At 41.8% G+C, this 27364-nt stretch overlaps 1 protein-coding gene across 1 annotated transcript in view; it reads left to right on the top strand.

The window, feature by feature from the left end:
* The first annotated feature begins 14197 nt into the window (after window positions 1-14197).
* The window catches only part of CSPG4 (chondroitin sulfate proteoglycan 4), a 72755-nt gene continuing 59588 nt past the window's right edge, over window positions 14198-27364 (top strand). The window contains exon 1 of the mRNA XM_075273746.1: window positions 14198-14324. Within this exon, the coding sequence (XP_075129847.1) occupies window positions 14252-14324 (73 nt within the window). The 5' untranslated portion in view covers window positions 14198-14251. The remainder of the gene's footprint in view (window positions 14325-27364) is intronic.

The raw sequence follows: 27364 nt of genomic DNA, 5'->3' as shown, positions 1-27364 counted from the left end.
AGATGAGTTGACATGCCTGTTCTATTGTATAGTGGTAAATCCTCATCTTATGTTCTTATGAAACTGCACCTTATTATTATTGACCTTCATCATCTTCAGAAACACTCCATTCACGATTTTTAGATCTGACTTGAGATCTCAGTTTGGGCTGTAGTTGGAAAAAAAAACCAACAATGTATTTAAAAAAAAAACAAAAAAAAAACATTTTGCTTTCTCACATATTTTTTAGTTCCTGTATGCCATATTAATTCATGTACATATCAGAATGGAAGTCACATTGCTGGTTAAAATATCCTATTTCTGTGATGCCCTAAGGGCTTTTTTCTGTAACCTTGGCCTGTTACATTCAGTACAAGAAGCTACTTTTTCTGACTGTACAAACAAATATTCTAAAAATATTAACTGGATCAACAGCCAGAGAATCTTTCTTTTCCTTTCCTCCCACACACTTGAAAGAGCAGTGGGTGGAGATCCTTTCTTGAAGGCAGCTTACAGCAGAGATGTCAAATTGGTAGCTTGAAGGATCATGAGTCCCTATGTTTTTAGTTTGTGGCTCTCAACATACATGAAAGCTTCCCCACCCTTTTAGTTGTTAGATACTGTATTACTTGGGTTGAATGTCATTGCCAACTACATTATTTGCTTCAGAAGTTTGATAAGTTTGAAATTTGGGGGGAGCACAAACATCAATACATCTGTCTGAGTCTAGGTTCACACCTTCACTTGGGTCTCCAATCTGCTTAAAAAGTGGTTACCTGCGGACCCTATAGACTATAATGGGGTCCGCTAGCGTTTCCGCACAGTTCTTGCAGGACTTTTCTCTCCACATTTTTCAAGAAGATTTGGGAATGGAATCCCCGAACGGAAACCAAGCTGGTGTGAACCCAACCTTAATCTATTACCCATCTGGCAGCACACCAGAGTCCTTGTCTCCACTAAGGCCCAATGGCCCCTCTGCCACAAAAGGACACGCCAGTATTGTAAATGGCATATATTAAGTGGGGGCCTGTAACAGATTTGAGATTGGGACCCAGGAGCTTGGGGTTACACCTCTTGGCACTTGACAGGTGAAATGATATGTGCAACGTGATACGTTCCCCTAAACATTTGCTTTAATGGGAAATGTACATAGAATTAATAACTGACCATTTAATCTGAGTATTTATTCATAACCAAGAATATCAGTATAAAATCCTGAGGAAAGTCTTCTCTATATTGAGGAATGAGGACACATTAAGATAGGAATGAAGAGTATGTGAAATTACGAGGCTATAAAATACTGTATAGCAAGACAGTTAATATGGCTTCATATACATTACAAAGAGGACATTGAGAATGAGTTAGTTGGTGGATTTCTGCATTTAGTAGAAACTACATGAATATTGACTGCACAATCCTGTACACAACAAAACCTCAGAATGACTTGAATTAGCTGTGAAAAAGCGAATTTTATGCGGGCTACACAGTTACAATATTGGCAGCTATTGCATTGTATTGTCTGCAGAACCTGCTCCTCGTATAGTAAGTGCTGGTCAATGACTTCTAGTTTGTCATGTGTTGAGTACTTAGAAATTATAATCAACTTATTGACTCGAAGGAGAAAATAAAGAATAAACAGTAGATTGGTAAACTGTAATAAATGGCAAAATTGGACTCAGGCTAAATGATTTGTATTGGCTGTATAGCAAAAATGTGAGCTTTTCCTTACTGTCCTCTTGTATTTCCATTTGGCGATTCGATAAGATTAGTAAAGTCCATCACCTACTATCTCTAATGGCATCTAGTCCTTCGAAGAGCTGAAAGACAAGGAAACACCCCATCTCCAAGACATTTCACTGTTTGTAACTGAAGTATTCACTCTCTGCTCTTACAGTAAGGCCGGGTTCACACGGAGTTACGTGCCGCGAGATTTGGCACGTAGACGCCGCGTGACCCTTTGCGTGCCGTACACGCTCCCATTCATTTCAATGGGAGCGGGGAGCGTATGCGCCGCGCTAGTTTGCGGCCGTGCATTTATTCACGGCCGCAAACTAGCGCGGCGCATACGCTCCCCGCTCCCATTGAAATGAATGGGAGCGTGTACGGCACGCAAAGGGTCACGCGGCGTCTACGTGCCAAATCTCGCGGCACGTAACTCCGTGTGAACCCGGCCTAATGCATAACACTATGTAGTCCTTAAATAAATCTGTAAAACCAATTTGTATATTATGGCCAATTAAACACACATTAACCATGTCTCCCCTAACACCCACACTATTCCTAATGGGACAGACTAAGCCAAAAATTGAGTCAGGGCAGATGAGGGCTGCTTAATTGGTTATCTCGTAATGTCTTAATGTTGTGGCAGTGATTACATGTCTATGAGTTTCTTGAAGGAACACTCTAAGATCTTATACTGTAATATTTAAAAATAACAAGAGTGTTACTTGTTTTTGATGTGATGTATAATAAATCCAAAAGGCATCCATTATGTTGCTAAACCAAAAATTGTTAAAGCCAAGGATAGGACTGTACACATCTAATTATGCCAAAGCTGCGTCCTCAATTGCACTTCACCATCCACATCCATGACATCCACATGACAGTTTGAGAAGCTGGTGTAGAGGGCCTGTAACCCCACTATATTCAGTTCATAGGGGAAAACATAATGACAAGTTAACTTTAAAGATGTTACGCTGTCATTTCTGAAAGGTGTTTTCTGGGACTATAATATTGATGACCTATCATGATGAATATCAAATCATTAGGGGGTCTGGATGTCCCATCGATCAGTCTGCTTCAAAGACCTGTAACTTCATGTTCATGAGTCACATAGCAGGTGTTTCACGGCAGGTCAGTCCAATAAATGAGGCTCAGGAGCAATATAAATACAGCAGCTGTAGAATGTACAGCACTATAGTTTGGTAAGCAAGGAAAAGGCCGCAACATGTGTACAAACCCCACAGAATCGTAAAAAAGCTGATCAGTGGGGGTGATGGGTTTTCGAGGATCTATAATATAATCCTTGAAAACTCCTTTAAAATTTGGAAGTGCTTATATTGTGCATCCTACTTTGTTACTCTCCTTCCAACTTATGTTATCTTAGATTTCATAGAAAATGTTAGGATTATTTAGGTTCATTGCTTTCTATTTTTCTTACCTGGGGAGTTTTTGGCTGCGCAGTGTCTGGGGTGGCATCCTGGCGCTGCGGGGTTGTCCTGTCGTGAGTATTGGTGCACACCTTCTGACTTGCACGTGCGCACTGATGGTAGGCAGCTTTATTTCCTGGTTGATTAGTCTGTCCTCCCATTTGCACCTGGGAGGAGTGGTCTCTACTCTGTATTTAAACCCATGCCTCCCATGGTTCTGTGCTGAGTGTCGCTTTTACACTGCTAGGCCTTAGCAGGAGGAGTAGGTGGTTATCTTGGATAGAAGAAGTTCCGTGGTTGTTTTTTGGTAGGTTTGGGTGAACTAGTTGGTGTGTGAGTTTTCCCCTCTGTGTTCACCAATCCTCCCTCTGTGTATAATTGACTGTGTGAGTGAATTGCCTTATCCTTTGATTTCTACTCAGTTTCCCTGTGTTTGTTTCCTAGTGTAAGGTACCTTCCCATATTGGTTTGGGGGAATCCTTTCCCACATGTTTCCTGTGTGCTGCTTGTGTTGTTAGTCAGCGCACACCCTTGTCAGTCCCTGTCAGTAGCAGCTTCACTTGTTCGTTAGGGGTGACCCCCTTTAGTCTCCAGTCCCTAGAGTTCTTATAGGGCATTCCTTCTCCCACTTCCCTCTAGGCCTACGGTGTCAGTGAGAGAGGAGCCGTCGGGGTCAGGCTTAGCCTGAGTACAGCCGACCCACACCCGTGAGGCAGGGACCGAGATAGCTAGTGGGAGTAGTGCAGGGCGAGATTTCCTACTGCTATTCCTTAGCCCCGTTGCAGCTACCTGGACTGACATAACAGTACACTCAGCCGTAAAAAAAAAAAAAAAAAAAAAAGGTTCGTTTGCATTATGACGGACCTGAAACAGTTGTACCAGGCGGTGCAGCAGATTTCCACTGAGATGGAGGGGATCAAGCTACGAGTGGATGCCATCCAAGCTTCTGACGTATCTCAGTTACAGCAGTTGGCTCAACACACAGCCTCTCAGGTGGAGGGCATACAGAGGCAGGTGAGTAGCGCCCCTGTGGGTCGGCCTCTGGAGCCAAAAGTCAGCTTACCTGAACCCTTCCGAGGTAAGAGGTCAGATTTTTTCCGATTTCAAAAGGACTGTCTTTTGTATTTCCGGCTACGGCCGTTTTCCTCCGGTTCTGAGGTACAGAGAGTTGGGATTATTATTACGTTATTGAGAGATGATCCCCTCATCTGGGCACATTCGTTACCAGCCGACTCAGCTTGCTTACTAACTGTAGAGGCGTTTTTCTCCACAATGGGGTTACTGTATGACGACACAGACAGGGTACGCACGGCTGAGTATAACCTACGACGTGTGGTGCAAGGGGATCACGCTATAGAGAAATATTGCACAGAGTTTCGTAGGTGGGCAGCAGAAGTACACTGGAATGACCCCGCTCTACTTAGTCAGTTTGAGACAGGGCTCTCGGACCAGGTTAAAGACCATCTAGTTTCTCACCCTGTTCCGGGAGATCTAGATGAGGCCATGCAGCTGGCAATTAGAGTTGGACGGCGCCTCCGGGAGCGTGGAGACAAGAGTCCTGGGGGGCTTAGCCCTCCTCAATTCTCTGTTTTTAGAGAGGACCCGGGGGACCAACCCATGCAGATTGGGGCCACTGTGCGAAGTGCTAGACCCAAGAGTGAAGGGTCCCGCACAGTACGCTGTTTTGTGTGTGGAGGGATGGGACATTTAGCAAGGGTATGCCCCTCCAGAGAATGGTTTGCCAAGGAGAGTAATAACCCCAGGTCTATTGAGGGTAAAGGGAGAAAACCTACTAAGGAGGGAGGTGTGCATATTTCCTGTACTCAGACTGCTGGGTTGACCCTTGAAGGATGGGTAAATGGGCAGAAGTGCCGGATTTTGGTTGATTGTGGTTCGGCAGTCAACCTTATTGACTCAGAGTTTTGTGAGCAATTAAGGGTGAGTCCTTTGGTCTTGGAGTCTCAGATACTGGTGTGGGCTATTGATAAGACCCCTCTACAGCAAGCTGTCATCTCCAAACAGGTAGAGGGTCTGGAGTTTATTGTGGGTGGCCACAGGGAAGAGATTAACTTGTTCTTATTGTCTAAGTTACCAGCACAAGTAGTGTTGGGGTGGCCCTGGCTGAAGCAGCATAACCCTATTATCAACTGGGAGACCGAGTCAGTAGTTTCTTGGGGGCAGGGGTGTAATGGTCGATGTCTGCCCATATCCGTTATGTCTTTGTCTATAGACAATTTGCCTCAAGAAATATGTGAGTTCAGGGAGGTCTTTGAGGAAAGGGCAGCCAAGACATTACCACCACATCGCACCTATGATTGCTCAATTAAATTTATACCAAATGCAGTGCTACCCAAGACACGGTTGTACAATCTCACTATTCCGGAGAGGGAGGCGCTCAAAGAGTATATTGAGGGGAGTCTAGAGGTGGGGCATATTCGCCCATCTAAGTCCCCAGTAGCAGTGGGGTTTTTCTTTGTAAAGAAGAAAGATGGAGGGTTGCGCCCTTGTTTGGATTTTAGGGAGATTAACAAAATCACGTGCGGAATCCCTATCCCATTCCGTTGATCTCGGATCTATTCAGCCAGATTACGGGAGCCCGCTGGTTTAGTAAAATAGATTTACGTGGGGCGTATAACTTGCTGAGAATCAAGAAGGGGGATGAGTGGAAAACAGCGTTTAACACACCCCTAGGACACTTTGAGAATCTTGCGATGCCTTTCGGTCTAACCAATGCGCCTGCGTTTTTTCAGAATTTTATTAATGATGTACTAAGTGCCGTCATAGGGAGGGGGGTTGTGGTCTATCTGGACGATATACTCATTTACACCCCAGATTTGGAGACTCATTGGGAGAGAGTGAGAGAGGTTTTAGATCTCCTGAGGGTTAACCAATTAAGTGCTAAGCTGGAGAAATGTGTGTTCGCGGTCAATAAATTATGTTTCCTTGGCTTTATCCTATCGGAAAAGGGATTCGAGATGGACCCTGAGAAGGTCAGGGCAGTCTTGGAGTGGCCGCGACCCGAGAACCTAAAGGCGGTCCAACGGTTCTTGGGGTTCTCCAACTATTATCGCCAGTTTATCAAAGGATTTTCTGAGGTTGTGAAACCTATCTCGGACTTGACTAAGAAGGGGGCTGACTGTGCTAAGTGGTCGCCAGAGGCGCTAGCCGCGTTTGAAGAATTGAAGAAGCGATTCTCGTCCACTCCCATTTTGAGACAGCCGGATGAGAGGTTGGCCTTCCGAGTGGAGGTGGATGCCTCCTCGGTGGGGGTGGGAGCAGTACTTTCTCAGGAGTTCGAGGAGGGTACGCATCCCTGTGCCTTCTTTTCTAAGAAATTCTCTGCCTCTGAACGGAATTATGACATCGGAGATAGGGAACTACTGGCAATAAAACTAGCGTTCGAACATTGGCGTCATTTCCTGGAGGGGGCCAGAAGGCCAGTCCAGGTATTTACTGACCACAAGAATTTGGTTTATCTTGGGTCGGCGAAGAGATTAAATGCACGGCAGGCCAGATGGGCTCTATTTTTTGCGCGGTTCCATTTTACCGTGACTTATGTGCCGGGTTCAAAGAATGTTAAGGCTGATGCTTTATCCCGGTATATGTCGACTGAGGAGGAACGAGAGGCGCCTGCCACTATTCTTGGGGATGGAGTGGTGGTAGCAGTATTGGGCGCGAAATTGGAGAAGGCCTTGATCGAAGCGCAACACGCTGCACCTTCCAAGATACCTAGAAACAAGCTTTTTGTCCCAACTACTCTCCAACAAAGTCTCCTGAGGGAGTGTCACGAGTCGGTTCTTGCTGGTCACCCGGGGGTTTCAGAGACCATGAGATTGGTGTCTAGGAATTTTTGGTGGCCAGGGTGGAGTAAGGATGTCTTGCAGTTTGTTCAAAATTGCTCGGTCTGTGCAAGAGCCAAGGCGTCGCATACCCGTCCCCACGGTCTTCTACATCCATTGGAACCTCCTAAGGCACCTTGGACTCATCTGTCTATGGATTTCATCACGGGCCTTCCGGTGTCTAAGGGTTTCACGGTCATTTGGGTAGTCGTTGACCGCTTCACGTAAATGTGCCATTTGATCCCGTTTTCCAGGCTGCCATGTGCCAAGACTGTCACGGTACTAGTGGTACAGGATCAGGAGTCCAGTCGTCGGGTAATGCAGAGGAGGCTGGAGACAGCAGGTGGATAGCCCACAGGGATCTGAGGCAGTAGTCCAAGAGTAGATGAGTAAAGACCAGGTAGAAGTCTATAGTCTTTCAGGAGCTGTAGTAAAGCTACGGTGAGCTTGCAGCCAGCAGGTGAGGTTCCAAGGAACTAAAGAAGATCTCGCAAGGAGGTCTCCTGGGTGTTCAGGCTGTGTCCGGAATAAACAGAACACAATACCAACACAAACAGGAAGTGTCAGAGTCACCTATATATAGCCAGTCCAATCAAGGTTAATACAGGGCGGGTTCAAATCATTAGCAGCAGCTGATGAGCCTCAGGAGTAGGCTCCACACAGAACTCCAACAGGCCATGATTCCACAAGCCTGATAGCTCAGGTAGCAAGGAGACACTGAGCAAGACAGCAGGTCACAGGTTCAAATCCTGACAAAGACACTATCAGAGGCGTTTATTAAAGAAATTGTAAGGTTGCATGGTCTTCCTGAGGAGATCGTTTCGGACAGGGGACCGCAATTTGTGGCTAAATTCTGGCGGGCTTTTTGCAGCAGGTTGGGAGTTACACTGTCACAAACAGAGAGGAAGAATCAGGATGTGGAACAGTTTTTGAGGTGTTTTGTTCGAGAGAACCAGAATAATTGGGCTGACTTTCTCCCCCTGGCAGAATTTTCCCTAAACAACCATGATTTCAATGCCACAGGTACCACACCTTTTTTTTGCTCCGGTGGTAGACATCCTGTTTTCGGAGTATTTTCTTCCATTTCTTCCCCAGTTCCGGAGGAGGAGCTATTTTCTAAAAAGCTGCAAGGGGTATGGTCCCGTATCCGAGAGAATCTGGTGCGGGCGTCGCACCAGGCTAAGGTCCAGGCGGATAGGAAGAGAGGAGAGTTGCAGTTCTTCCCTGGTGAGATGGTTTGGTTGTCCACCAAGAATATCAGGTTGAAGGTTCCTAGCAAGAAGCTGGGTCCCAGGTTTGTGGGTCCTTTTAAGATCATCAAGATGGTAAATGAAGTGGCGGCGCAGCTGCAACTACCTAAAAAGTGGAAGATAAACCGGGTGTTCCATGTCTCCTTGTTAAAGAAGGCCAAGAAGGGAACGTCTCCAGTTAAGGTTCCACCAGTTTCTGAGTCCGGGGAGTATGAGATATCCCGAGTTCTGGATAGCAAATATGTTCGGGGGAAGCTACTGGTGGCATGGAAGGGATACGGTCCTGAGGATAATTCTTGGGTTCTGGAGTCGGATATGTCAGCCCCCAGACTCGTGGAGAAATTCCACAAGGAGTTCCCGAAGAAGGATGCTCCTAGAGAATCCGGAGTCTTCTCCTTGAGGGGAGGATCCTATTAGGATTATTTAGGTTCATTGCTTTCTATTTTTCTTACCTGGGGAGTTTTTGGCTGCACAGTGTCTGGGGTGGCATCCTGGCGCTGCGGGGTTGTCCTGTCGTGGGTATTGGTGCTCACCTTCTGACTTGCACGCGCGCACTGCTGGTAGGCAGCTTTATTTCCTGGTTTATTAGTCTGTCCTCCCATTTGCACCTAGGAGGAGTGGTCTCTACTCAGTATTTAAACCCATGCCTCCCATGGTTCTGTGCTGAGTGTCTCTTCTACACTGCTAGGCCTTAGCAGGAGGAGTAGGTGGTTATCTTAGATAGAGGAAGTTCCGTGGTTGGTTTTTGGGAGGTTTGGGTGAACTAGTTGGTGTGTGAGTTTTCCCCTCTGTGTTCACCAATCCTCCCTCTGTGTATAATTGACTGTGTGAGTGAATTGCCTTATCCTTTGATTTCTACTCAGTTTCCCTGTGTTTGTTTCCTAGTGTAAGGTTCCTTCCCATATTGGTTTGGGGAAATCCTTTCCCACATTTTTCCTGTGTGCTGCTTGTGTTGTTAGTCAGCGCACACCCTTGTCAGTCCCTGTCAGTCGCAGCTTCACTTGTTCGTTAGGGGTGACCCCCTTTAGTCTCCAGTCCCTAGAGATCTTATAGGGCATTCCTTCTCCCACTTCCCTCTAGGCCTACGGTGTCAGTGAGAGAGGAGCCGTCGGGGTCAGGCTTAGCCTGAGTACAGCCGACCCACACCCGTAAGGCAGGGACCGGGATAGCTAGTGGGAGTAGTGCAGGGCGAGATTTCCTACTGCTATTCCTTAGCCCCGTTGCAGCTACCTGGACTGACATAACAGAAAATACCAATGTGTTATTGTCTCAGAGATTAGTCACCTGATGGCAGCTAAGTAGAAACAATAAGGAGATCTGTATTGAAAATCATCTCTAAAAAGGCTATTGTAATTTTCAGTGTCCATCCTTGGTTTGTCGAGAATTTTTAAAGTCCATGGTCGTGTGACGTACAGTCCATGGTCACGTGATATACAGTCCATTGTCATGTGACATATAGTCCATGGTCATGTGATGAACACACAGGTGCACAGCTCAATATAGTCATAGTATAGCATTAGACATCTGTTTTCTAACCAGCCATGCACTCACGTTTCCATCACATGACCATGCACTGTATATCACATGACTATGGACTGTCCATCAAATAAGTCTGGACTGATTTTTATCAACTAGAAGTAAACAAAGAAAGACCGCAAACAGAAATATAGAAAACCGTGAGGAATTGATACAGAAAGTTGTAAAAAAAAAATGGTATAACTTTTCATTATACAAACAATAACATGTATTTGCTAAAATGTAACAATCCCATTAAGAGCCTATAAAAAAAAACAGTGTTTCGCCAATTAGCTGGGACTTTCTCAAGAATGACCTGCTGTTTGTTTGGGCACATTATGAGAGGTTCTTTGAATCAGGTTACTGTTGCTACACTCAGATTTTGGCTGGGTTGGGTTCATTCAATTTTTGTGTTAAGATGACCGGTCCATTCTACTTATATAGTGTAATTCAATTTCTCATTTGGACAACAGGATCCTAGGATTGTTAGAAATATTCCACCATGGAATTCCACAAGGAGATTCTACATGTTCAATTTGCTGTTTATAATGTCCATTCATTCTGCAGCCATGTTTTCCTATTTCTGCTGTTGCGGTTTAGCTATAGCAGTCAGACATGTTGTGATCATTTATTGGTTCTGACCCCTGGCTCTCTTGATTATCCATACCTGTTTGTCTTGTCTGCGTTTTGTGTTCCACTTGTATTATAGGAAGGGACTGTCGCCCAGTTGTCACTACTGCCTAGGGTAGTTGAAACAAGTAGGTAGAGATTGGGGGTGGGTCTAGCATTAGGACTCACTGTCTTTGTCATTCCCCTCCCAGGTTCCTGCAGCAGTTATTGGAGAATTGCTTAATTGTCAATTCCCTAACAATAATTTGTGGAATGCTTGTAGGTGACATATGAGGTGTCACCATAATTATAGAGTTGGTAAAATGTTACCTTGTATTTTGATTTAAGCTGAATTATGCAAGTTGTTGGTCAAAGCCCAGCATGCAACATCCCAATTCTATGGATCTGTCCTTGGGCTTGTGGTGTAATGGTGTGAGAAGCATTTTGTTAGTACACTCTAGATGGTGTCAATCGTGAATTTTTGCATACCATATACCTTAATACTGTAATTCTTAAGACTACAGTCTGTTCCTAGAAACATGCATAATTATTAGTTCTAGCGATATAATGTGCAGTGTCGCAAAGCTAACATCATTTCAAGCTGCTTCCATGACCATGACAATGAGTTCAGTGTACTACTAAAGCCTGTTTAACCAGTACATCCCAGTACCGTAGAAAACCTACAGAAAGTGGTAAAAAATGAGATCTGTCCCTTGAATATGAAGTTACATCAACATGTATCTACATTGATAAGGTGTTCCAGCAGAACCGTGTTGAATCTACGCCACTGAGAATTTAGGTTGCTCTGAGGACAAGCCAACAGGAGGTTATTACCCTGTAAGAAAAAGGCACAGCTGATAAAGTGCTAGAAATTAAACCACTATGTACATGGCAGGGGGGATTTGATAAGTGACAGAAAAATGCATCTAACAATGGTCAGACTATGTTACCTTCACTTGCAGTAACTAATCTGTCTACTGATAAGAACTGCATAAGCATTTTTGAAAGAGCACATTGCAGCACACAGATCCACATGTGGCACAAGTCTAGAGTCCTAAGCAGTTGATGAAATGTTATTATGAAAGGTAGAAAGATACAATTGTCTCTATAAAAAAAACTAAATCAGATTAAAGGAAGAGTGACACTCGGGTGCGTTCAGTGAATTTCAATGCCGTAAGAAACAATAGCTGGAAAGCTTCAGCCATAGCAAGTATAGAGAAACCTCTTCAAAGGCCACCTCTGTGCTAAGAACAACTCTCTATAACCTGAGAAAGGTTTTAAGTGTCATCATATGCCATACACTTGAAAGGGTTCTACTTGATAACATTATCACACATATTAAAGGGAGTCTGTCAGCACAAAATTAAGATATAAACGTGTACCTTGTAGGGCTGTCAACACAGTGTTCAATGAAAATGGAAATGAAGGAAGCTGGCTTCAGATGGGTGCAGTGTATCATCATCAGGGTCCATTCACACGGAGGAAAATGGTGAGGAATTTGGTGTGGAATTTCAGCACTGAAAAAAAAGCCTCCCATTGATTTCAATGGGTTCCTTTTTCTGCTAGCAGAACTGAAATTCTGCTAGCAGAAAAAGGAACCCATTGAAGTCAATAGGAGGCTTTTTTTCAGCGCTGAAATTCCACACCAAATTCCTCACAATTTTCCTCCGTGTGAATGGACCCTCAGACATGCACAGTGCAGATAGCACTGTGTGCTGAGGCTGAGAAAAGAGATGTCAGTCAACTAGTGGGGGCAGGGCTGAACAGCAGTTAGCAGCAGCAGATAGTGAAGCCCATTAATGGAAATCAATGACACTAAAGCCCTTTTCTGCTCAAATGCATAATGGTAAAAGGATGATTTTTACAAGAATGGAGCAGTAGTCCTGAATAAGAAATACATCATTGTAAACCATGCTGACAGCCTTACAAGGTACTGTGATTAGTTTATATCTCAATTTTGCACTGACAGACTCCCTTTAAGTATGGATACCAAGAGTCCCAATTCTCTGCCAGTGGACACATTATAAATGTGAAACATCACATCATTCTCTGTTACCTCTGTGCCCCAATCTTCAATGGCTGATGTAGGAGTTACCCGAAACAATGCAATAATTCTGTTGGACATACTCAAGTGTCATATGTGATGTGGTTACCTAGACTTTAGATGATTTTGCATGCAGAAAATGCCGTACCAATTTTCTTTTTACTCATGCAGGTAGTGTCTTTGCCAGATAACTTGTCCACAATAAGGAAATCATGTCAGAGTTTCTGGAAAGTGCCAGACCATAGAAAGTTCCTGCATTTTGGTTGTATCTATTGTCAACTGATAAAGACACCAGACTGCCACTACTAAGATGGTTAGAAAAAGTATTTAAAACTCAACAAAAATTAGAATAAATAAAAATGATTTATATTTGTATAAATGTTTAACTTTTAGTTGAGTTCAATACTAAATATAGTTATGATGAAGGGAAGACCCCTTTAATCATGAAGAATGTCCACACATCATTACAGTTTTTAGTATTCTCAATCCTGGAGTACGGCGCTCTCCTCCAGAGATCATAGAGTGACCAGGGACATGTCTAAACAGCCATCCTGGTGTGCTCTATGGGCAACAGTACAATGGAGCTATCAATTGTCATTGCCCTGTCTATTCTTTATAATGAGTTGACTCTGCTGACTCCCTCCTAATCTATACAGCAAAGCTTGAAAAGTACACAGCAGAAAAAGGAAGTATCAGCTTATTGGAAAACACCAAGCAAACAAACAAACAAAAGAAAACCTAGGACTGTCCGGCCCTAGCTATACACTTGGTGTACCTTACTAACCTAGTGCAGGTCAAGACACACATCAGCAGATGTAACAGCAAAATGTCACAAGCTGTGCCTGGAGTGTTTTCCTCTCACACTCTGGCTGTCTCAGTACCAGCCCTCCTTTACTAGGCTTACTTCCCCAGTAATAGCCATGAGGAAGCCTCACCTGTGAGTACCCGGGACTCAGGGAAAAACCCATGGTGGAGTAGGGGTGTGGACTGGAAGGCTCCCACTACCAACCTGCCCTCCAGTCCAGAAAAACCAACCCATGTTATGGTAACCAAAAAGAGCCCTAACAGGCTATGTTCTGCTAAAGCAGCACTTCCTCTGGAAGTATTCCTCTGGAATATAGCTGAGGAAACCAGGAAAGATATACACCCCGTCCACCACTTTACCGTACACTTTACCACTATATATATATATATATATATATACTGTATATATATATATATATATACATATATATTTATATATTATAGTAATATGTAATTTTCTGATAATAGAATCTATTTGAAAGAGGGAAAAGTCCTCCTTGCAGGACTTTTCTCTCCATCGATTTTATGCGGAATCTGTGGTGGAGTCTCCTACAGGTGAATCTAACCTTACAAACGGTTCAAAACTAAAAGCAGTAGAGAAAAAAGTCCTCCATGCAGTGCTTTTTTAGCCACCAAATTTGGGGGTCATCTTTGAGATGGAGTCTCCAAGGGAGATTCCTACACAGATGTGAACCCAGCCTTAGAGTTGATATAATGTTCATAAAGTTATGTACCCGTGAACATCACAAATATACAAAGTGGTTAGCTTGAAGCAACAGACGTCTGCCTGAACTGTATGGTACTGTACATACATTTGTAATTCTGCAATGCTATACAGTTATGTGAATCTAATAGCGTTGCTCCTGTCTAGGTCGCAAATAGTTAAACTGTTAACGCACCTATGATTGGTGGATTATAAAACGGCTTCATTGTACGTTAAGTTACAATAAACTTGCTCATATGGTGTGTGTGTGGTGTAGGGGTTAAGCAGACAGGGTGGGACCCCAGTGTAACGTGAGTCCCTCACACACTCATTCTGTCTCTGCAGTCAGCAGTAGCTGTATGATGGCTGGAAGACACTGTTTGCTGCTTCTGCTTCTTCTGGGGGTAGTTCTTCAGGACATGGGATCTGAAGGTAAATTGTTTGGGACATGATGGGCACAATGGATAACTGCATGCACTCATATAAAGAGAATTAAGTAGGCAGTAGAAACTTTGCTGGACCCTCCCTTTCATTCTGTATCTAGAGTAGCAGCCTGGGTTTCCCTCTCTAGAAATTGAACTAGTAATCCTCCAATGTAAAGTATGCACTCAGATATCGGCGTCATATTCTAACATTATCACACCAGGTTTCCGCAAAGTGGTCTTATTTTCTGCAAGTAATGTGTTGCTCTCAGGATATACATCTAATTTTGCTTTGCTCGTGTATCTAGGTAAATGTTACTCTTCTCTGCAATGTTCACATGTACCACTAACATCAATATATGTCAAAGTAAAGTGCATCTTAAATACAATACACATTTGTCGCTACTCATACATTCATTCATTCATCATTCATTCATTCATTCATTCATCCCTATCCCTTGGTATTCTTATCATCACACTACATAAAGTCTATCAGTGCAGATATCTTTGCATTATGCAAACCCAGGAAATGTTGTAATAGTCACTTATTATAGGATCATTCTTTGAAGTCATACCTGTTCTTCCCATTTTCCAGTTCATAGTGTTAATGTTATGTCCTACTATTCTTCTTCGTGTCAGGCTTCCTATAAGTCACTCTGTTTATGTGTTTCTATGGTAACTATAATTCATAACCATGATACATCAACTCAGAGACATAAGTGGTCCATCATCATTCTTATATCCAACATCTGTTAGAACCATCTAGATATATGCTATAGGCATTGAACTTTCTTCTACCTTTCATCTTATTTTGCTGTCATATACTTAGCTCCAGACACTTTGTAGGTAATATTACTGTCCGTGTGTTTCTATATGAGGTAAACATTGGTCTCCCATGCTGGACGTTTTTTGTCATATATTACACCATATAATCTGCATATACTGGTAGATATACTATATACATAGAATATTCTTTGGAATATGGATACAACAGACAGATGAAGATTTGCATAGTGCTGCCTTATGTGACAGTTGTAGCAACAAGTTCTACCCATTGGCATAGATGGCTTCACCATTTATGGCATGTAACTTTTATATAATTTCTGAGGATATGTATTAGATCCAAAACAATTAAGACAAGGCGTGTACTGTCACTGACAAATCCTTGTAAACGTCTGCTGGATGACTTAGTCCTTCCACAACAAGTGACAATTATCTTTCATTAGTTCTGCTCTATAATTCAGATTAATCTTCATATTTTGGAGATAAACATCCTTGGGGAAAAATCTTTCTTAGATTTGACTTCTTAATTTAAGATCTATTGTATTCACTAGCTTGTACAATATCTGCATCACTGCAAATATTTCAGTGAATATTAAATTTTTTGGTCATTCCAGTTATACAAAAGAATAGCAAAGAAAGAAAATGTATCCACCGTGTTGTTGATGTTCAATCATGGACACTAGAAATGGTGTCAGATATGTAGAAACCTAGGGATAACACATATAATGTTAGCCATTAGCGGGGTGTTCAGCATTAGATAAGTCATTCTGTATCTGGTATTGCATATTATAGAGCAAGAGGAGCTGAGCAATTTGATATACAGGACAGTTGTGTGGAAACAGGTTCAGTATAAGCTGACATTTATTGGTTAACCATTTGTGCTCATTCTGACCTGAGGAGCTCAGTGGGTGGTTTTACTCCAGGACTGACAGATTTCTCTGTATCCATAATCACACAGAGATAGCTGTCACTGGGTAGGACTAGGCTCCTAAGCACGGATTGAGCAGAGATATAATGACACTGAAAATGTCCTCCCCAAACTATAAATCAACCTGCTCAGCTCCTCCTGCCCTATAACATGTTCTTACCAGATCACACTGCATTTTCAATGTGACGGGTCCCCTTTATTAAAAGGAGGGGCAGTATTGATCTTTTTTCCTAATCCATGATTAGTATTAATTTACAATATAATCTCACCTTCTGCTCCTCAAAATAACAAGGTTGCTTTTTTTGGTTTTCTCCTTCTTCCTAAACCCGTCCAAAAACACTATTTCAGTGTTCGTAACAGTTTGCAGATGGCATACATTACATATGTTTTGGTGCCACATTTCAGTTTTTATTAAAAGTCCATGAACTTTATATCAGACCCAAGAGTCATTTTTATTTGAAGGAAGATTCTAAAATTGGAAGATATGTGATACCCAAATTTTCCCTATGGGAAAAGAATTGAGCGGCCTGTTGAGCGCTGATTCACTTCATGCACTAAAGACAACACATACCAGTTTAAAAGTTACTATATCTAAAATTGACCTACCCAGAGGGGTGTTGCATGTCCTGATGATGCTTAGATACATGAAGGACTATTTGTTTATTCTTGCTTTTGCATTTGTAGAAGAATTGGTTGTATCCCTTAGGCTTTTATGGAAGTAAACAAGCCTAAATAGATAATGGAAAACCAGAATAAAACGTCTTATACAATTTCCTGCATTTAAAAGTAATGTGTCAGACCTGATGTATAATGCACCTGTTTCCAGCTCTTCCCTACTAGCATCACTAGCTGTCCCTCTGTTATTCCACCAGCACTTCCATGTGCAGATATGATGTGGTCATCCTCATATACAGAACTAGAGTACAGTATGTTACTTTCTGCAGATGTGCTCCACAAATGGAATAAACACATGCACTATAATTGGATAATTGAAACAATTACTTTTATTAACAAAAAGTAAAAAAAAAATAAAAATAGGCAAACAGTTTTTGGCCTCATTTTGAATTCCATTAATTTTGTAATGGAACTGGTCATAATAGCTGACATCATAGTGGTATTAGTATAACTATATTATGGTAGCAGACTACTGGTCCGGCACATTATCCACATAAGATATAATGATCGCAAGGACTAATTTTAAGTTGCCAGATGATGGTTTTGTAGATGGGGTTCAAGAAATTGATTTTATGTCAATATATGTGTTTTCAATTAAAATTCTAATTGTAGAAAAGATGCTAATAATGAAAAAGTTTATTCGAACATATCATCTAAACAGCGGATATATATTTTCTGGAAGTGTTTAAGATTATGGCTAAATAAACATGTCTGTTAAAATAGCCTGTTACTCTCATCTGTCATAAGATGAGAGCAACAGACTTAAACAGCAAGGGAAGAACTGATACAGAAGGAAGCCCCTCTTCACACTCCAGTGTATAATACAGTAAGTGTAGGCCCAGGGAAGTGAATACACAAACTGTGTTATTCGCCTCCTCTGGGGTCTGGCATGTCTTCGTTGTCAGAGAAGACCCTAGAATATAACAGTAGTTTGTGGGTAGCGAACCCCAAAAATTTTGTGTACAAACTCAAAACTTGTTACAGGAACCAGTTTGGTCAACCTATGTATATGCCACAATGGCACATAATACTGTGTAAATGGGCTACTGTCAGACATTATACTGCATGGAGGGACCACTATGAGACATTATAATGCATGGAGGGACCACTATGGAATATTATACTGCATGGAGGGACCACTATGGGACATTATACTGCTTGGTAGGGCCACTATGGAATATTATACTGCATGGAGGGACCACTATGGGACATTATACTGCTTGGTAGGGCCACTATGGAATATTATACTGCATGAAGGGACCACTATGGGACATTATAATGCATGGAGGGACCACTATGGGACATTATACTGCATGGAGGGACCACTATGGAATATTATACTGCATGGAGGGACCACTATGGGACATTATACTGCTTGGGAGGGCCACTATAGGACATTATACTGCTTGGTAGGGCCACTATAGGACATTATACTATGTAGGGGTCACTATGGAACATTATACTGTATGGGCTCTTTCACATGGGCACAGAGGGGGCGGATTATGGCACGGAATCCACGTCATAATCCGTCCCCTCACAATGGTGGTCTATGGAGACCGTTATCGATCTTTTTTCCGTGCTCACAGAAAAAAGAAGCAAGCTGCCCTTTCTTCAGGCGGATTCCGTGGCTCATTGAGCCGCGGCATCTGCCTTGCGGCAGCACCATCCACACTGGGCCCATTCATTTTGTTCCATGATATATCCAGCAACACCTCCATAGTATAAAACTTAACCTTTAATTAATAATCATCCAGGATAAAAGCTATACATCCAGAGTAATCGTTCAAAAAATGTCCATGATGACAAATAGAAAATAGTTTGCGTCTGGCTGACACGTTTCGGAGCACCAAAGAGGCTCCTTACTCATAGCCATTCATATTGGGCCTACTCCGGAGCGGGAAGCCGCAACTGACAGTCGCGGCAAGTGTATTTTGGTCCCGAATTTGATATGGCTTCCTGCGTCAAAATCGGGACCAAAATACACTATTCCGCGCACGTGTGAACTAAGCTTATGGGGGCCACTATGGGACATTATTCTGTCACAGAGATATTTGGTGTGAATGGAGGAAGCCCTTTCTGAAGAGTCTGGGGCCCATGCTACTTTTAATCTGTCCCTCCAACTACCAGTTTAATTACTGTGTTTCCAGTACATCTTGGCAGAGGAATATGTAGATTTTCATCTTGTATTTTTCCAAAATCATAAATGCACAACTATTTTAGAAGATAATTGTTAAAGAATCTATAAGAAAGCTCATAGTATAAAAATTCAGAGTGAATCATTTAAGGTAATAACTAGGAATGTCCCCATGACAGTACATGTTGATGCTGAGCTGTATGTGACAGTGCACTGTTATTCGTAACTGGAACTAATGGCAGTAATATTTCTGGAACCAGGGCATATTTCTGCAAAACTGGAAATGTATATGATGTGCCACATCATAGAGGACATGAAAGGTCCTCTTCAAGGCTGGGTTTCCTTTATTGTTATTTTTGAAGAGAGGAATAGAAGACCCTTCCCTATATATTTCCTCACCCCTTATGATCCATTCCAGGATTTGACTTCAAAGACAACAGGAAAGAACCTGAACAAAACCTGACTGTGGAACCTACTTCTATTGGTCATGTTGATTAGTGAACAGACACTCATCGGTCTTCTGATACCATATTTTATCCATTATAAAAGATACAGATAGGCAGCACACTGAACCATGTAATAGCCTGATGCATACAAGTACATCAAACAATGCGCAAATTATCTGCAGGTATAAAAGGACCCTTACTTACTTATGCAGTCATACAATAGTCTTCAGCACTGGAAATATGTGGTATTGCACATTCCTAGGTTGGAAATAATGATACAAGAAAAAATGGAAACAAAATATATAATAGAGACGTCAGAAATCAGCCCTGGTGTGTAGTGGGTGAGCAGATTTATGCAATATACATTATAAATCTGTGGCCAAGTCAATCCCCAGATACCAGTGCTATCCATTATTAGGCAGGGTCATTACTAGTCTATGTCAACCATCTGTTCCTAGCATGATTACCATCCAAAACATGCCAGGGCTGAATCGAACTATTCTGGTATTTTATACATTGTCATGTTCCCCATGGATATGCACTTTAATGGAATCTCTCCTAACATAGAATCTCATTAAATATATCATCTTGTCCTGTATTTGGCCGGTAATACACTACATTTGTACTCTATCCGGAAACCATCTCCTGTCATTCTGAGACCTAGGTCAATTTGCTTAGTATTTAATCAGACTCATTTGCATCAAAATAAATATAGAACATCAGTAAATTACATATGGGCTTAAGGGACTCATTGTGCATATCTCCTGTATGTAATACACAGAACTCATTGTGCACATCTACTGTATGTAATACACAGAATTCCAGTAGCTGCCTCCCTAAAACAGTTATATTATCTGTGATGCATAGTCTTTATTTAACTCAGTGCATAGTTAACTGACATGATGTATTGGCCTTTCTCTTAAGGGCAGTGGCATTGTCTTACTAGGGCTGCTCACACACGCATATGCTTAGACATTCATGTGTGTGCTATGGCATTCAACAATATTTGCCACCCATTTACACAACACATGAATTAATCAGAAATGTAACTTGAAGGTCCTGGACCGTAATGCAAAATCTGTAATGGGGCCCCTACCTTGTGTCATTTAAAATAATGTCATATTTTAAGGGACACAAAGACCTCATAGGGACCCAAACTGGGTCCAGAGCCCAGTATCAACTGCTATCTCTGCACTCCTTATAGCTACACCCTTGGCATTAATATATTATATAATATTAAAACAAAAGACATATTCAATGTTGATCACATTAAAATAGCACAGGATGTGTCTGTTTTATCAAACCACACACCACGAGGCGAAACGCATTGCGATGAGTACTAACACATTGAAATGTGCTCAGCTAAAGCACTACATAATCATGTACAGAGTGTACCGAAATGCATTGCTACAAGTTCAAGACTAAGAGGCTCTTCTTTATGTAAAAGGGGAGTTGGTGCGTACATAAGACTCGATTTGTCTTAGTAGAAGCTTTATATTACCATGTGTCTGTTCTCAATCTATGTCATATTTCAAGGTTTCTTGGGTACTAAACTTAACTCAATGACAGCGACAGTTTTAGCACTTAGAATTGTACATGTCATGCAGAAGCAACATGAGCTCAGACAGTAACATGCTTTATTGATTACCAGGTCAGGGCCCCTGAGAAGTTCTGTGACCTGGTGACACCAACAGGTTATAGTTCTGTTCATTCATAACATCTCAGTGACAGCCGGTTGTAAGAGGCGTGTGGGGTTGGGGGAGGACCACATTGGAGCTCAGACCCTGCTGCAGGATCACTTTTTCCATCAGGGTGTGTCTGGGAGTTAGTGGGACAGACAGAGGGGTCTGTGTTTGTGTGACTCTCCACCACACGTCTGACATTAAATGTTCCTTTCTGTAAGAAAACCCTCTTTGAAAAGTAAGTCTGAAGGGGGAGAAAGTTCTGTTTTTGCACATCATTTACACACCCTGTGACTACACCCCAGAGCTATGCCCTACATCAGCTCCTGTAATGAGCACGTAACTGTTTCCTATTAAGAGCTCCTATAATAACCTTGTTCTTCTGACTAATTCTTCAAAGATGCCTCATAAATTCTAAATTCTAAAGTCTTGATTTGGTGGATACTCACTGTTTTCCTACACTTCACAACCACAGGACGTTCCACATAATCCTCATATTCGCTATACACGACTTGCACTATAAGGATGATGCAGATTGTTATATGATAACCATACCACCATTCAACCAGTATTTCAGGAGGGATGCCCTGGCTTTTTTTTTAGCTTATGTCTAGAAGATGTATGAATGCATTGTCTTAATACAAAATTCTCTAATCTTGGTTTGCATTGTATGAATGTTGGTTTCTTCCATTGATATAAATTCTCCAAATCCTGCAAACAGAAATGTGGTATACTGTGAGACAAGAGAGTGGTTACAGTTATCTTCATGCTGTGAAGAATACTCTATGACCTGTATAAAATGGTGACGTTACCAGATGAGTAGAACCACCCAATGATGCATTTTCTTCTTAGTCCTGAGCCTTCCAGGTCAGTGCTGCTTCTGCATTGGGACTTTGTGGTCAGAAGAAGTTACTGTATCTTTTATACATCGGGATTTTGAGGAAGATGGAAAACAAATGCATTTAATTATCAACATTTGAAGACAATTTTCAGGAACACGTTGCTGAAGGATATGAGCAAGAAAACCACTGATCACGATGATCTCATTTTCCAACACTAGCAATAATATTTTATTACATTTGGTTAAGAGATATATTCCAAGTCAATGAACGTACAGATAAGAAGAAATACAGTGATAAGATATGTTATATAATCCTAGCTGTGATACAGCTGTGATATCCTTTCCTTTGACACCTTTCTGCTAACATTTTTCACCCATTCGTACTACAGTTTCTCTTATATGGTATTGGACCAGATTGGGTAGCTTTCGCTCCCTACACATATCAATGAGCCTTGGATACCCATGATGACTCTGTCACAAGGTCACCAGTTTTTTCTAACCACTTTGACAGGTGTTAACCACTGTATATTGTGAAACACTAACAAGATTTACCATTTGCGCTGACCCAGTAGTCTAGCTATCAGTACTGGCCCTTGTCAAAGCCCCTCAGATCCTTATACTTACCCATCTCTTCTGTTTCTAACAAGTCAGCTATAAGAAATGGCCGTCAATTTTCTGTCTATTATATCCCACCCCTTCATGGGTTACATTGTCTCAAGATAATTCATTTTATTCACTTCTCTCAATGGTTTAAATGGGAGTCTGTCATCAAGAAACTGAATATCAAATTGTAGAGGACATCACATCAAAATTTTAGATAATCCAGTAGATGCACCATTCCCTTAAAAAAGCTGATTTTATAAATTTGCAAATGTGTCTTAAGTGCAATGGGCATGTATGAACCACAAAGGCAGAGGTCTAAAACTCATTCAGGCAAATGGGACACATATAGAGAAGAATTCTATTCAAATTCTATACAAAACTAATTTATTGTTAAATAGCCCTAGTAGTAGCCCCCATACAGTTTAATGTCCACCAGAAGTGGCCCCTCACAGTTTAGTTTCTCCAAACTGTGGCCCCCCATAGTTTAAAGTCCCCCCAGCAGTGACCCCACATAGATGAATGATCTCCAGTAGTAGCCCCATACAGTTTAATGTCCCCAGCAGTGGCCCCCATACAGTTTAATGTCCCCAGCAGTGGCCCCATACAGTTTAATGTACCCCACCAGTGGCTCCACACAGATTAATGATCTCCAATAGTGGTCCCATACAGTTTAGTGTACCCCACCAGTGGCTCCACACAGATTAATGATCTCCAATAGTGGTCCCATACAGTTTAATGTACCCCACCAGTGGCTCCACACAGATTAATGATCTCCAATAGTGGTCCCTTACAGTTTAATGTACACCACCAGTGGCTCCACACAGATTAATGATCTCCAGTAGTAGCCCCACATAGTTTAAAGTCCCCTCAGCAGTGACCCCACATAGTTCATTGTCCATTGGACTATTGTAAGCTTTTATGAGCATCACCCTCAACAAGGGTACCCCTAATTGTTACCCACACAATAGAATTACAAATCTGTGTGGTATAGATCTGTAATATTATATCAATGCCATACCTTTGTGTAAATGATTTTATAGGCAGATTTTTACAACCAATTCTGCATGTATTTTATTTCGGAAAACACATCAGAATATTATGCCACTCACTATGAAGAGAAGATTTATGCAGTATTATTAGAACAGAAAGTTGTCCGCATTGGTGGTCTCCCAGCTTCAGCAACAACAGTAAAAGACTTCTATTTAATGGTGAATGTTTATATTATAGGAAATAATTGTCTTTTCTTGCATACATTCCCCTTTAGTGTTGCCAAACCTAAGACAATAGCTGCTAACACTTATACAAATATTCATATTTAGCAAAAACTTGTGAACAAAGTTATGTTGAACAATGTGAGAATGCATGCAGATGTTATATGGGTATCTGTTCAGCAGCTCTGCAATGGTTTATGTAAGATAGAAATATTAGAATCCAGAAAATGTGGTTGTTTAAACAGAAGAGCAGAATTTAGAAGTGCAAGATCCAATGTGTATCCTTGCGTCTGCATGAATAATTCCCCTGTGTGCTGTGCTCTGTATTGTCTATCTGGCTCCTTATTACTGTTAATGGAGATGTGTGCTTTGGTGTGCGGAGTCTGGTCATTTGTGCTAGAGTGTGTCTGTGTGTTTATATGTGTGGGAACATTTCCTGTATGGTTTTTGGTTTCAGTCCGAGGGACAGAAATTGGACTCAAACTGTGAGGTTACAAATTGTGGATAGTGGAGAGGGTAAGATATTGTATATACACACACGTACATAAAGATACTGTAAATTGTGGCTTAAGGTAACATTCATATAGCAATACTGTCCATGATTTGTCTGTACAGAAGTGTTCAGAAACATATGCACTGTCTATAAGTATTGTACAGACATCATACTATGTAGCAATATGGGATGGTAACTTGATGCTGTTTGTGTCATGATGTTAATTAATAGCAGTTCTGTGCATTGTGGTATTTGGGTTAGAGGTATGTACTGACACCATGCACATTTAGTGACTCCCACACCATATATCCACCGAATTGTAGCAAGACCTCCTCTCTCTAATATCTTAGCCCCCACCCAACCCCTATCTGTCCTTACATCCAAAAGACCATCTCCCTTACCCCAAGGGAGCCTTTGCGGTCAGGTTGAATTAGGATCCCATTTAATTAAGTACAGAATCACTAAGAACGTTCTTAAGGAAGAGTGTGGGAATGAAGAAGCCTGTTATGTGAGGAGGAGAATGACAGGGGCGAGAGACAAGAGACCAGCCACACGGAGCCAGCGACTGACTAAGCATCTTCCTCCCCACTCACTCATTTTTTCTACCTCATTCCCCTTCACTCCCCTCCTCCCTTTTTGTCATTCCCTCCATCACTACATCCTTAACCTTTCCCATGTTTTATGTTCCAGCTAAAAATACCCCAAAACATTAATCAGAGATTCCCTGGGGATCGGTGTATTACTGTGCGCATTTACTGGGGAGAAATGAAGTGTGAGAAAGAGGTAGATTGATAGAGTGAACAAGAGAGGGGGAGCGAGGAATGGCAAGGGGCCGGGAATCCGAGAGTCTGTGCAAGCTGGAGCCGGGAGGGGGAAGAGTAAATCATAGGCCTCTATAAATTCAGCTTTATTTTCATACAGCTTCTGGAAGGATGACAGAATTATCTGCACATTTCATTCTCTTACTAATGCTGCTCCTTTCCAGATCACATCCCCTGCTGTAGCTACTATAAAGGCCTTAATCCCCATCTATGCCTATACTCCCCAATCTCTCTCATTTCCCCTACCCTACCCCCATGAGCGATTTCCAGTGAAAATGAGACGTGCAGGTTGTTGGATTAGTTTCCATCTTTGTAGCTATAGTTCAGGTTAGGTCACACTTCTTCTTGGAAGGATAAGAAATATCCACAGGATTGCTAAGGGGCCAGAATTGTCAGTGAGACTATGTCAGAGATTTATCACAAGCTGAATTCTTAGTCAGTTTTGCTGGAGTCTGCGTTGTCATGATCTGTGCCAAATTTAACAAACATCTTGCAATATTTGATAAATTTGGTGCAAGTCGAAACTTTGGTCCTGAGATGGAAAATTTGCTTATAAATTTTGACCTAGGTTATCATATCACAAATTTGCTGCAGGATTTTTACATTTAGATTCATGCTAGATATGTCACATCCACCCATAAATTTTTATTTTTTCGGTTTGGGATTGGTTTGGGATCTAGTGACCCTGCAGACCATTGGGTTATTCATGGCATGATATGTTAATGCAAGCAACTATGGAGAAAGAGATGCCCATGACTGGAGACATTTAGGGGCTCACTTGTGTACCCCCTCTAATATTCCTGTGAATAGGTAACTTGCAATCTCTACCACAACAATTTTTTTTCCCGGACAGAAGAGTTGTTGACCAGAGATTTAAATGGCCACAGAGCAAATTGTCTATCAAAAGCTTTAAGGGCTTAATGTGTGCCAAGAAGATGTTCCCCTCACAAACACACTGCCAACAGCAATCTAAATTGTTAACATAAGACAGGAAGAATCTTTGAAGACAGGAAGAATCATGTGGTGTATCAAGTTATAGCCTAAGGGACCTAATATGTGCCAGCATTATATTTGCCTCACTAATTCATCAGTATGGAAGGTTTATTTTTCACTAGATATATGTACAGCACAACAGGAATTGTCATAAATTACTGGAATTGCCACCATTTCACTAGATACATCTATAGCCTATTGATGGGAGGGGAAACCCCAACAAATGTGAAAAGTTATAATTTCTGACTTTCTTCTAAGCTCTGTCCCTTCTTCAGCTCTTGTCGGCTACACTTGGCTTCACCAGAGAAACAAGGTCAGTCCATAGCAGTCATTTGGCCAATCTTATGTCTTCTAAGTATAGCCTTTCTGAGCTGACACTCTCAAAAGTATACTGCAGTCCATTTATTTAAAGGGAAAGTGTCACTAGAAAATTAGCTGTTTACCTAGTTTAAAGTCAAACATATTTTTAGTGAATTTTGGCGAGGTACTTAAACATTTTCCATGTTTTCTTACAAATATTATAAATGTGAAAATTTGGATGTTTGTTAGTCAATCACGCAAAAATGGCTGAATGGATTTGGATTAAATTTGGCACATAGATAGTTTGTAACCTCAATTAAAACATAGGCTACTTTTTATCCCAGTAAATGACATGGTTTCATGCCTGTTGTGAATGTATATTCATATACTATATTACACTGCTCTTGTAGCAGCTTATCTCAGGTTCTGATACAGCCAGGTCTGTTATCTCTCTGTGTAAACACAGAGCTAGCCCTCAGTCCATTGTGTACAAGGCTTTGCATATTATCTGATCTGCTCCAGGCAGTGCTGACACGCTGGATGGGAAAACACCTTTAATCCAAATTGGCAGTTTGCTACTTTTAAACATGCCGAGAAAAAGAAAATCTAATTTGTTGCAAAATTATAAAACAACAAGAGCTATGAAGGTAGCCAGAAGTCACAGAGTTCTCCTCAAGCAGAGCTGAGGGGGATCATCGACGCCAACATCACATTCATTATATGGCGTCCTAGCGAGCTGCTGAGATGCCAGAACAATGACAGGCACGGTGAGAGGAACAAGTTCAGCGGCACGCCAGCTTGACAGATACTGAAACACTGCAGCAGGCGGATCATCAGCACTAACAACACACTCATTATATGGCGTCCCAGCAAACTGCTGAGATGCTGGAAAAATCACATGAACAGCGTGAGGAACAGGCTCAGCAGTAGGACAGTTTAAGAACCGCCTAAATGCCAGAGCAGGCAAACCATCAATGGCAGCAATTTGCTGAATATAGGCGGATCATCGACACGCAGATGAAGTCGCGGGCAGAGGCTAGTTATCTATATTTTAAAAAATGCAATTCTGACTGGCCACTAAGCCAAGTCATATGCAGACACTAAATGTTTACTGTAGGAGAATTATTTGCAGAAGCAACC

This window comes from Leptodactylus fuscus, chromosome 5, assembly GCF_031893055.1.
Source record: "Leptodactylus fuscus isolate aLepFus1 chromosome 5, aLepFus1.hap2, whole genome shotgun sequence".
NCBI lineage: Eukaryota > Metazoa > Chordata > Amphibia > Anura > Leptodactylidae > Leptodactylus > Leptodactylus fuscus.
This window is presented reverse-complemented; position numbering and strand designations above follow the sequence as displayed.